Below are 12887 nucleotides of genomic sequence, written 5' to 3'. Positions count from 1 at the left end.
TCCTGATCGGGGAGCAGCGAATCATGCCTTAAGAGCTTACGTTGAGCACGCTTACGTTCGGCGGACAAGAGGAGAGTTGAGAGAGTTTCCACAGCTGGAAAAGGTGGATCAGACAGAGGGAGGTTTTTTTTTTCAAATTTATTGTAATTTAATTTGTAATTTGTAATTTAATAAAAAAATAATTTTTTATTGTGAGGTTTGTGTGTGTGTGTTTTTTTTCTTTCTTCACGGCGTTGGGGTCGGAGGAGGCAGGGGGGCGAGGTGGCGGAGCACGGAAGCGGCAGGGACGTTCTCGCCGCTGTGTTTCAACAGGCCAGGCGTCTTGCATTTATGTCCGCCATAAACACGAGACACCTGGCCTGTTGGACACAGTGGTGGTGGGGGGAAGAATTGGCTGGGTGGGCTGGCTGGCTGAGGAGGGGAGACACCTTTAAAGCCCAGCACCGAGCGGGGAGGAGGAGGAGGAGGAGAGCGGTGAGTCCAGGCAGGGAGCAGGTCAGGCGGGGGTGGGTGGGCTGGCTGCAGGCTGGGGCAGCAGGATTGTTCATATGGGGAGGCGGGGGGGGGGGCAAGGCGGTGGAACGCGATGGCGGCGAGAAGCATCTCAGATGGGGCCAGGACACCCGGAAGGCAAGCCGGCACTTAAAGGCATGCCGAAGTTCCGGTTTGCCTTCCGGGTGTCCCGGCTCCATCTGAAATGCTTCTCACCGCCGTCGCGCTCCACCGCCTTGCCCCCCCGCCTCCTCATACATACAATCCTGATGCCCCGGCCTGCAGCCAGCCCAGCACCGAGCAGGACGAGGAGGAGGAGGAGGAGAAGACCGGTGAGTCCAGGCAGGGAGCAGGTCGGGCGAGGGGTGGGTGGGCTGGCTGCAGGATTGTTCATCGGAGGAGGCGGGGGGCAAGGTGGTGGAGCGCGACGGTGGCGAGAAGCAACACCCCCGCCACTGTGTCCGACAGGCATCTCGCATTTATGTCCGCCATAAATGCGAGACGCCTGTCGGACACAGTGCCGGGGACGTTGCTTCTCGCCGCTGCTGCAGTCTTGCCTCACCAACGGTAACCGCCAACGCATGTCACTGCTTCTAACCTATATCAGAAATATGCGTAGAGTAATTTCCCATAACGATCCTGTTCTCATATTCCTAGTACGGTATGTTCCCCATTTTTATTTTTATTTCACTTCTCTTTCTCTGAGTGAAAGGAAATGAATTGTTCACTTGAAATTAATACACTTGCAGCAGAGGTGGTATTCTATCGATTCAGAGTGCTTCATCTGAACTGGTAGCGGAAATCGTGGGTGGTCCCGCCCATGCGCCCCAGCTCTATGGCATCCCATTTGAGCCCCTTTTTAGCAAAAAGTGCATGTGCGGAAGGCTTAGCGCGTGCACGCTCACATTTGTGAACAGGTAGGGAAGGTAAGTAAATACCACCCCTGACTTGCAGTAGTGTTTCAAGAATAAGTAAAGACGCAAGTCTTAACTGCAAGTAGAATGCCATTGTATTTTTTTTTATATGAAATGAGTACCTACACGTTCTTAAATGAAATGTTATAGAACTATTATGCTGTTATGCCCCTCTAAAATTTGTTCAAATAGAAAATTATATTATTTTGTATTTCAGGTGAAATTAACAGCAAAGGTGTGATTGTCCCATTGACAAAGGATATATATAGACCAATACTAAAACGTATTCAGGCAGAAGGCATTGCATACACAACCCAGAGTGTTATCAGGCAATAAAGCAGTCTTCATATTTCCTCTCAGCCACCCGTCCACTGAGTTTCTAGTATGCACAAATTGAAGCTTGAAAATCTGCCATGGATACCTTCAGCTGCAAAGTCTTCTGTGCTGAGCCCATTGAAATGAACAGAAGAGCAACAGCATTTCTATTAACCTCCAGCCTTTGGTTCAGTCTTTCACATGAGATTATCCCGGGTTAATTAAAGGCTACAGTCCCAATGAACTAATTTGGAAGCAAGTCTCAATGACTTCTGTTCTATTTGTGTACTTATCACAATATTTATCATGGTATGTCATGCTATTTTTTTCTTCAGAAATGTAGGATTTTTATACATGAGGCAAGGCTCTTAGGACTGTGCAAAAGTATTTTTTCATTGTTTCATAAATGCTGCAAAATTGCTGCATGTGGTGAATGTTAAGACTATTTTCTAGTACAGTGTTTAAAATGGGTTTCTAAAACAACGTATTTCTAAATTTAGAATGATTTGCTCTTTATTAGGAATGAAGAGGTTTATGATCTAAGTGTCCATACTATTGATTTTGAAAAGCTCCCACTTCACCCAGATATGGTTACGCATTGTTATATCATTGGTCTTCTAAGAATGTGTAAGGGATAATTAATTTTCCCATGAGCCATTTTTGTAGTCACTTTGTGATTTGGTCCATATCTTGATGAGCATCTACACAGATTTCTTGAATGATAACTATAGAGTCAAAAGTAGTTTGGCTTTTTCAAAACTTAAATCATATTGTTGAGCTAGCTTAGTCTAAGCACTTCCAGTTAAAGGCTGCAATGAGCAGAATTGCAAATGATCTGTCTCTAGAATTCTGAAAACCTCCTCCTAAAAAGGAGATTTTAATGTGCAATACACCAGCCTTTCCTAACTTGATTACCCTCCAAACGGTATTGGGATTCCAGTTTCCCATATTTTTAGACTGTATGAACAGTTCTTTGAATGTCATAAAACTGATACAGCTATAATATGATTTTATAGCCAAAGGGAAAACTGTTTTTCAGTTGCACTTTTAATTTGGCATTTTTAATGTATTGAGAATATGATTGTTCTAGACACTTCTATAATACATGTTTAAAATTCTATTGTGGAGGTAAAATGATGTACTTTGCTTTACATTTGCCAACTGTTATATTCCTTGAAACTATGTTTATATATTGGACAACTTCTAAATTCTGAAGTGCCATGCAAAGTTGCCAATTAGTTTATTTATTTACATTATCTTAAAGATAGAATATTCTGCAGTGCCTTGTAATGTCCTTACGAGAGAAACAATATAAAAACATGTTCTTATTCTGTAATGGACTTTCAGATCAGTGTCACACAAATAATATGAATTTTCTGATTCAAATGGAAATATGCTGCATAGGAAGGAAACCAGGAGGCTTTCCTTAAAACCATTCTGGAATGGAGAAAAGTTTTTTTTTTTAATCCCAGGGAGGGAAAATGTGGGCAGAATTCATTTGGAAGTATAGATAAAAAGTGAATGTGATGGGAAAAATATGGAGTCTCCACTGACATCTGCAGCCATACACTGTTGACCATTCAGATAGCTAAACTAACACCAACATAATTTTCCCAGAAGTTTTAATTCCAAGATACAATGAGTGGTAGCTCTGGCTCTTTTCTTAGTATTCTTGGATATACAAATACTAAATTTACACATGGGCCCCTGATATTTGATGTATTAGTTAGGTCAGAGCAATTTTTAATATTGTATAATCCTGTGTTATACAATACAATTGTATTGTATAACACATTTACTGAAAAGTAAATTCTACTGTAGTGATGAAATGTAATGTGTATATACACATGTATCAGCAGAAGCTTTAATATCTATATAGCATTAATATCCCTATTTTTTAATGCTCATTTATGTTAGCAGAAGATAATTGCTATCTGAAATCATTTTTTAAACACAATGTCCAATGTTCTTTCTTTGCCTGTTGTGGTCACTGAGAAGTAGGAAAAATGAGTACAAGATGTACAAACTGGAGCCCCGGTGGTGCAGTGGTTAGAGTGCAGTACTGCAAGCTACTTCTGCTGATCACCCGCTGCTAGCAGTTTGGCAGATGGAATCTCACCAGGCTCAAGGTTGACTCAGTCTTCCATACTTCTGAGGTTGGTAAAATGAGGACCCGGATTGTTGGGAGCAATGTGCTGACTCTGTAAACCACTTAGAGAAGGCTGTAAAGCATTGTAAAGTGGTATATAAGTCTAAGCGCTATTGATATATTCACTGGAAAGTAGTGGAACTGCTTCATTTATACTTAGCAAATTTTGCAGACATTTTTTTGAGGGCTGCTTGCCTGAAAACAATTTGCCACCCAATTTCACAACAAAATGCCTCACTTTGTACAATCCCCATAACAACCCCGCCCCGTTCTAAAATAAATTTAAAATAAAGGTTAAATAAAGCTGTATTACTGTGCATTTCTGTGGCTCCTGCATACGAGAAGTGAGAGAATAAGGAAACTAAGCAGTAAGGAGTAAATGTATCAATAGAGTTTCAGGAGGGATGATATACAAGTTTAGACTTCACTCAGGGAAAAAGGCACAACCTGTTTAAGAGAAACGTTTTAGCTTGTGATGGTGAATCTTTTAGACACCAAGTGCCCAAACCGTGTACGCACATGGCCAAAACTGAATGGCGTGCCCGAACACGCACATGCCCACACTTGCACATACATGTGCGCATGTGCAGCAGGGACTCAAAGACCAGCTGGCCAGCAGGAGGTGGAGCATCCCAGCACTGGCAGCGCAGCAAGAGCTAAGATCTTTTTCTTTCGTGAGCTTCTGTTTTGTTGTTTGCAGGGAAACAGAAGCTCACAAAAGAAACGCCATGGAGATCTGACCTGGGGTGATGTGTGCCAGCAGAGAAGGCTCGCCATCATGGTTTTAGGCAATCCAGAGTTGATTCAGATCCTTACTCTCTCTTCCTGCCCAAATAAAAGGATTATCATGGAAGCCCTAGTTTTATATGGTTTTCAGTTTACAGTATCGGAAAGGGACAAGAAATTACCTGACTAAATTCAGAGTCACTGACATAAAAAGTGTGCTTGTGAGAGACAATTTTGTAATTTGTATTGTTTTTGAAAATTGCTTTCTTGCAGAGACGTAAAGTGAAAGGTAATGTGTTAGCTTGGATTTTAAAAATCTGATGCTTTTGCTATCCTGCCACACAAAATAAAAATGTTTGACCTTCATGTGGGAGCAATTCTTCATATACGTGAGAATGTTCATACTGCATTGTTATCCTAACATAGTTTATGTACAGTTAGTGCAAAGAAGCATTAGACCTACATGCAGAAATGTTTTGAATTCTTTTAAGTATAAGGCATGCATTCATGTAGCAAAGTATTAATCGCAACAAAATCTCCTTAGCTTTTGAGATCACTCAAGTTCGGTTAAAAAGAAAAGTACAGTTAGCCACAGAGTGGCTTGTTCACTAAAAGGAAGACCTTCTATGGCTCATGAATTGATTTTTTTTCCAGAATTAACGAGGATTGGTAAAGTTCCTGCAATGTTACCAAATGTCAAAATGAATCTTAATGGATAACTTATATGTCTAGTTTAATGAAAAGAAGGACTAGGGGAGACATGATAGCAGTGTTCCAATATCTCAGGGTTTGTCACAAAGAAGAGGGAGTCAAACTATTCTCCAAAGCACCTGAGGGTAGAACAAGAAGCAATGAGTGGAAACTAATCAAGGAGAGAAGCAACTTCGAACTGAGGAGAAATTTCCTGACAGAACAATTAATCAGTGGAACACCTTGCCTCCAGAAGTTGTGAATGCCCCAACACTGGAAGTCTTTAAGAAGATGTTGGATAGCCATTTGTCTGAAACAGTATAGGGTTTCCTGCCTAAGCAGTGGGTTGGATTAGAAGACCTTCAAGGTCCCTTCCAACTCTGTTATTCTAAAATATTATATATTAAACTATATGATGAAGTTGTTATAATTGGAGGGCTGAGCCCATGTGAACAGCACCAACAATATTAGAAACCTCCAAGGTCCCTTCCAACTCTGCTATTGTATTGTATATCCATAGCATTGGCCTCTTTTACAGCTAAGGATGCACTTTAGAATGTTGCCTGATTTTGTAATGAAATATTTGGTTCTAACAATGAGAAATGAAGCACTAAGTTAAAATCAAAAGTTTTGGTTAACAATGTGCCAGAAAGGTATATATTGCAACCATGAACCACTATTATCAGTGAAGTACTGGAAAACTTCCAATTTTCATAGTGGTTGGACTGACTTTAGGAAAGGGATTATGTACAAGAATAATCTGAAGGTTTGCCTTTGTTAGGATCATTTGTATTTCTGATATACTTATTTCTAAAATATATATGCCATTCAGTTCCCAAAAAGATTGTAAGCACCTTACCAATACAGATGTTGCTTGACATATAACTCTTTGTTTAACAATCATTCAAATTACAATAGCCTTGGGGAAAAGTAACTTACAACTTGTTCTCAAAGTTACAGCTGTTGCACTGCCCATTTGATCATGTGATCACAATTTGGCTTGGCAACTGGCTTGCATTTACAACTGGTTGCAGTCAAATGATCATGATTTGCAACCTTTCCAGCTGGTTTCCAACAAGCAACATCCATTGGGGAAAATTGGATTTACTTAACACCCATGTCAGAGGTGGGCTGTACTCACCTTAACAACCGGTTTGCTGGTTGTGAGCACAAGTGCTCGCTTCGCTCACACCTCTTCGGGGCTGAAACGGAGCTTCAAACATGCAGCTAATCAACTCAGGCAGCTCTGGTGAGTACCACAGGCATGGCGTGGAGCTTGTCTGAGCAGCGAGGGCAGGGGGAATCAGCCAGAAAACTATAAATGGAAAGGATAGTGGGGGGGGGGGGGCGGGGGTAGGGCCAGCCAGCGATCACAACTACCGGTTCACCCAAAATGGTCTGACCTGGCAGCATGTGATTTGCTTAACAACAACAGTGATTCGTTTGATATACAATGATTCACTTAACCACATTGTTTAGCAACTGAAATTCCAGTCCTAATCATAAGATGAGAACTACTTGTAATTAAAAAAAAGAAAGCAACAAGGAAAACACCACCATCCTAAAAAACCCTAGTAACAGTAAGATTTCTCGTTGACGGAGGGCAAAAAGCCATCTTACTTGCCTCCTACAGGAAAAGGCCTTGCATAGATGTCACCATATCAGCAGTAGCGTTTGGAGGAGTTGGGTGCCAAATGGAACCCTGAGTATCAAGGCCTGTGAACATTTTCCTGCCTTGCCAATATTTTGCTGCTAAAAAATGAAAAGGCATCTCTGAAGGTACAACGAGGGTCTTTAAGAGTGATGAGGCAGATTTTATTTTTGCCAAGTGTTCAATACAAGCTGAAATATTGATACTCATTTTTGTAATGCCGTGGATAGAAAACATTGAAACAATGCTTAGTACAGACGTTATTTTCATAGAAACTTCGTATTTCAAAACAAGTATATTTCGATTTCCCACAAAAGTTAAAATTACATGCAGAGATAGTTACCATTTAGGATGCATGACAATATATCAGAAGCTACTAAAATTAAGAACTACGTCATTTTAACAATGCAATTACACAGAACTAGAAAACTGACTTTGTAGTAAAATATAAAAATCTACAATTATAAATATAAATTTGGTCCATGGAATCCACTCTAGAAATATTTACAATAAGTATCAGTTCTACTAAATGCCTACTAAAGTCTTAAAATGTTGAATATTACAGAGAATATATTTACATTCTACCATATTAAAAGTTAAATTTCTAACAAAGGTATTAGGAGTGCTATAAATAACAATGAATTGGATACTAAAATGTGTGTTGCTGAAAACTTCAGCATCTATAGTTATGATAAAATTTAAGTGAAAATGTAATCACAAAAATTAAAAACTAATACTGTAAAAGACTACATACCATTCTTAGAAACTGCAGAGTTCAGTAAAATTAGTTCAAACATAACAAAATGCATTACGAGATTTTTTTTTCAAAAAGGCACACATTGTTAATGCATTTGCAAGAAATGTTTATTCAAATCAAATGAAATTTTAAAAAAAGATTATCTAATAGCTGGACATCACCCTGCCCCATGTAAAAAAAGGAAATATTTCCAGCTCTGGATAATTGCTCTGTCATATTTTGATTGAAGTCAAACTAATGATTCCAAGCTTTCCGCTGCACTGCCATCTGGTAAAACTGAGCCATTACTGTCGATGGATATCGAGGGATTTTCTTCTTGCCTTGAACTAACAAGACTGAGGACAGTTTTGTACAAAAACTGGTAATGGTCCTAGAAGATTATAGGTGGGTAGAAAATGATGAGACATTAGCATGGCTTGTATGGATTACAATCACTAACAGCACATTCAGTCACCAGGAAGTAAGAAACAAGCAACTGCATGCTCGGGAGATGGTTGTCAAGGAGAGACATTTTCCTGGCCAAGAATAGTGCCTAGGTAATGATAGGGAGAAAATATAAAGTGACATTTCAAAATGGTAAAAGAAGTTGTTCCTGAGTTATAGATCAAGTATATCCATGCTCAGAAAATTGGCAAATTAATTGTTGCCAAATTGAAGTAATACCAGGGTGGGATTGAAAAATTGTAGCAACAGATTCTCAGCTGGGTGGGCATGGCCATGGGGGCATGACCTAGTTGGCTTCCTGCACCACAGCAGGGGGGCATTTTCACCCTCCCAGGCTCCGGAGGCTTTCCTTGAGCCTCTGGGAGGTGAAAACAGACTTTGCCAGGCTCCGGAGGCCCTCTGGAGGCCGGAAACAGACCCGTTTCTGGACTTCTGGTGGGTTCGTTTTTCACCTTCCCCAGGCTCCAGAGGTTTTCCTTGAGCCTCCAGACTCCTCTGGAGGCCAGAAATAGGCCCATTTCCAGACTTCCAGTACTTCTGGTAAGCCCATTTTTTTTGTCTTCTCAGAACCTCCGTGCAGGCCCTGCACTTACCTGGCACGATGAGCGGGCTGCGTGGAGACTCCTGGGAGGCGGGGAAGGGTAGGTGGGGTCAGCCAGTCCTTCCAACTACTGGTTCGGCGAACCAGATTAAAATTAACATCTGGTTCACCTGAATCGGTCTGGGTCCAAACTGGCTGAATCCCACTCCTGCCAGGCCTGCTATTTTAAATACTTAAAATGAGATTTTCTCTCTTTGAGAATGGAATTTCATCCCACAAAGAATGCAGTTTCATCATGCAGAGTAATTCTTGGCTACTTACAGTATCTGTGAAGACTCCAGGTCTCATCAAATTGACCATCTTAGCTACATGATAAACATCCACACAATTTTCATTTTCTAGCTGATGCATAAGTGTTGTTAAAGCACAGAAGGTACCCGCTGTCACTCCTCCATACCTTATGAAACAAAATACATGAATGTACATCTAAAAAAAGAACATGCCTTACATTTTGATAAAATACAAAGCTGCTTAATAAAAATACCATTTAGGACTTACTAGAAGGGTAGAGAATCTATCAAATGTGATTTATTTATGATCAACTACTAGTTCTGATCACTATTAGATGGGCATATGCATTAAAAAACATATTAAAGGATTCAAATTCTCTCATTTAAGAGCATCCTTAGTTACCACTTGGCCTGTTTGATTGTTGCAGTTCTTATGAAACATAAAAATATATTTTTAAAAAGATGTATGCACACTACTTTTGGACCTTTTAACAACTGGGTTATTATAAACCAGTAAATATCTTGCCTTCTATTCCAGAACTATGCTTGCTGTTATACCATCTTTCTTTTCCCCCCCTTTTTCCTATTTCTCAAAATCATTTCTTGTATGTGTTTCTTGGATCGATTTTGAAGCTGAATTAATGTCTTTGAGTTGACATGACGTTAAATTTTCTGTGCCACTACATATTTTATTGTTATCCTTTTAAGTAGTTTTATATGTTTTAATGTGCAAACATAGCAACAGACCATGTACATGCATTTTGTTGCCTTAAATTACAGAGGATAGTGTTAGGGCACCTGACTAGAAAGTGGGAGGCCATGAGTTCTAGTCCCACCTTAGCCAGGAATGACTTTGGGACAGCCCAACCCTCCTCACAGGGTTGTTGTTGTGGGGAAAATAGGAGGAAGAAGGAGTAACTCCAGGTATGCTCACCACCTTTAGTTATTTGTAAAAATAATAAAGGCAGGATCCAAATAAATAAATAAATAAAACCTGATTCTTTTTTTCTGACACAGCAATGACTGAATAGTAAGAAATTATTAGTCATTGCTTTCGCATGATCTTTCACTTATAATGATTTTCTTATTCTGTTGAAGTGTTGCTATTTCTTTTCCACATACTCTTAAACTGTTTTGCTCCATGGACAGTTCCCACAGATGCAATAATACTGAAGTACTGGCAGAGTCAAGAAGGCATTGTTAAGAGATGTTGAATACTGGCACTTTTAAGTGGAAGAGAAATTTGGCTCCAATTTCTTTCTATAAATATGACTTTTATAACTCAAAGATGCTGTACAAAACATACATAGAGATGCCAACAATTATTGAATTTGAATTAATACTTACTCATCATGCACAATCATAGGGCCATCTCTGTTGGAAGTTTCTTCTTTTATGATGCTTATAAGTTCAAATGTTTTACTAATAGGGCTATCTGGATTTGGCCATCTTGGACACTGAAAGTGCCTCACTTCAAGAACGTAATCATCCTCAAAGATTAAAAAAAAATAGTGCATTTAATTGATTCACATTTATGAAACAGGTGAATCAATACAACTGAAAAACATGTTTGGCTTGAAAATTTCCCACAGTTCTGTGAAAAGGTACTTGCCCCCTTTAGGATTTTCTGAATGTTGACAGATCTTTGCCACTAAATCCATTACTGAGATATAAAAGATTGAGTGAACAGAACCTCAACTTCCTCCTCCTCAAATGTTTGGGACATGTTTCATTTAGTTCATGAACAAATAATTTTACACATAATGTCCCAGTTAATCTATATTCCTTTAAGAAAACAAGAGTGACCTGGCTTTTTTTTAGCTCATTCAAGTGAAATTCTCATATGCAAATTCTAGTCGCAAGATATAATACCTCTGAAATTAATATTTTGAAAACCTGGGTTAAAAAGTCACTGATGCTTTTCAATCTGGAAAAGTTTACAAAACTATTTCTAAAATTCTGGGGTTCTACTATTACTTTAAGACATATTTTAAGATTATGTCTTTAAAGTAGTAGTAGAACCCCAGAATTTTAGAAATAGTTTAGTCTTAAAATAGAGAATGTTTGGAAAAACAGTGAATTTTCCCAATTTTCCCATCCTGTTAAAATGAATAAAAAAGTGCAACATAAAAACTGAGAACAGCATCAAGAGAACTGTAATCCTTTTGCTTGCCAAAACAATTGCTTATCTCAGTTATTAAAAGGTATCTCTGTGGAGGAATGTTTTATGGAGAAATGAATCAAACATGCCCACATTTGGTCTACATTGCTATTGTTATTTCTGTGTTTTACAGTAAGACTTTCATACAAATTATGAAGCATGGAAGTACGGCCATGAGTTGTTAGGGCTGTTTTGCTGCCTTGGGAACTAGATATTTGGTCATCATTTAAGGAACCAAATTCTTTGCTTTATATTAGAAAATAGTACATGAGAAAATTAAAACATTAACAATTAACTGAAGATGCTGAAGAACAAGTGGGTTAAGAAGCAAATTACTCCTAACAGGTACAAACAGGTTTATAGAAAATGGGTTAAAAAATTTCAAGATTTGCTTGGATTGGCCAGATCAAATCAAAACCTAAATCTTATACCCTTGATGGCGAACCTATGGTATGCATGCCAGAGGTGGCACACAGAACCCTCTCTGTGGGCGTGTCCGCTGTCACCAGCTTTGTTTCTGGTTTATAAGGTTTATACTTATATAATTATAAGGCAGTGATGACGAACCTTTTTGGCACCGAGTGCCCAAACTGGAACATGTGCATGTGCATGCGTGCATGCACCAGAAACCCGAAGACCAGCTGGCCAGTGCACATGCATGCACTGGCCAGCTGATCTTTGTGTGTGCCAGAGTGCTGGAAACTCAAAGACCAGCTGGCCGGCGCATGCATGCGCACTGGCCAGCTGGTTTTTGGGTTTCTGGCACATGCACACATGCACATGCACATGTTCCAGTTTGGGCACTCGGTGCCAAAAAGGTTCGCCATCACTGGCTTGCTTATACTAATATTTTGACAGATTGTGAAATGAGCTGCTCATTCTAGAAAATTCTGAAATGATATTGAGCTGAAACAGCTTGGCATGGAGTAATGGCCAGGGTTCTGATATAAGAATATAAAGAATTAATAACTAATTATGAGGAGCATACTAATCAATTAATTGTTAATTCACTGCCTCGAGTTACTTATAAGGTGATAAAGATTTTATTAGAATAAAATGTAATAAATAAATAAATGTGACTGCGATTACTGCATTTGAAGGTGGTACAACAAGATACCAATTACTTTTTCACTACCTATTGGATCCCAATGTATGAAATAAATGAAACAAGCATCAATGTGACTTGTTCACTCAGACTCCTTTTCACATCAACAAGACTATATCAATTTCTGCTAACATTAAATGGTAGTTAAATAAAAATTAAGAACCTTCAAAAAGGTTAAATGCAGATAGTCCTCTACTTATGACCACAATAGAGCCCACAATTTCCATTGTTAAGTGAGACATTTTAAAGTGAGTTTTGCCCCATTTTATGACTTTCTTGCCACAGTTGTTAAGCGAATCACCATAGTTGATAAATAAAGAACTGGGTTGTCCCATTGACTTTGCTCATCAGAAAGTCTCATATGACCTTGGGACACTGCAATGGTCATAAGTATGGATCAGTTGCCAAGAATCTGGATTTTGATCACATGTTCATGGGGATGATGTATAGGTTGTAACTGTGAAAAATGGTCATAAGTTGCTTTTTTCAATGCAACTTTGAATGGCCACTAAATGAACTGTTCTAAGTCGAAGACTACCTGTACTTCTTTATGAAAGTATATATACATATGTAATAATTTAGAAATGGTTTCTATGAAGATTTTAACTTTAATAATTTTTTATTATGTCTCTATATACTGTATCAATGATCC

At 39.0% G+C, this 12887-nt stretch overlaps 2 protein-coding genes across 7 annotated transcripts in view; one reads left to right on the top strand and one right to left on the bottom strand.

Moving 5' to 3' along the window:
* The window catches only part of AASS (aminoadipate-semialdehyde synthase), a 40149-nt gene extending 38219 nt beyond the window's left edge, over window positions 1-1930 (top strand). For both annotated transcript variants that reach the window (XM_087723662.1, XM_087723663.1), the window contains one exon: window positions 1624-1930. In XM_087723662.1, the coding sequence (XP_087579788.1) occupies window positions 1624-1742 (119 nt within the window). In that variant the 3' untranslated portion in view covers window positions 1743-1930. The remainder of the gene's footprint in view (window positions 1-1623) is intronic.
* Window positions 1931-7079: 5149 nt separating this feature from the next.
* The window catches only part of PTPRZ1 (protein tyrosine phosphatase receptor type Z1), a 122670-nt gene continuing 116862 nt past the window's right edge, over window positions 7080-12887 (bottom strand). For all 5 annotated transcript variants that reach the window (XM_087723657.1, XM_087723658.1, XM_087723659.1 and 2 more), the window contains 3 exons: window positions 10317-10459; window positions 9001-9136; window positions 7080-8064 (listed from right to left, as the gene is read on the bottom strand). In XM_087723657.1, coding sequence (XP_087579783.1) covers window positions 7924-8064; window positions 9001-9136; window positions 10317-10459 — 420 coding nt within the window. In that variant the 3' untranslated portion in view covers window positions 7080-7923. The remainder of the gene's footprint in view (window positions 8065-9000; window positions 9137-10316; window positions 10460-12887) is intronic.

The sequence above is a fragment of the Thamnophis sirtalis genome, unplaced genomic scaffold, assembly GCF_051295495.1.
Source record: "Thamnophis sirtalis isolate CommonGarterSnake01/CBP01778 unplaced genomic scaffold, rThaSir2_p1.2 scaffold_9, whole genome shotgun sequence".
In the NCBI taxonomy this organism is placed as follows: Eukaryota; Metazoa; Chordata; class Lepidosauria; order Squamata; family Natricidae; genus Thamnophis; species Thamnophis sirtalis.
This window is presented reverse-complemented; position numbering and strand designations above follow the sequence as displayed.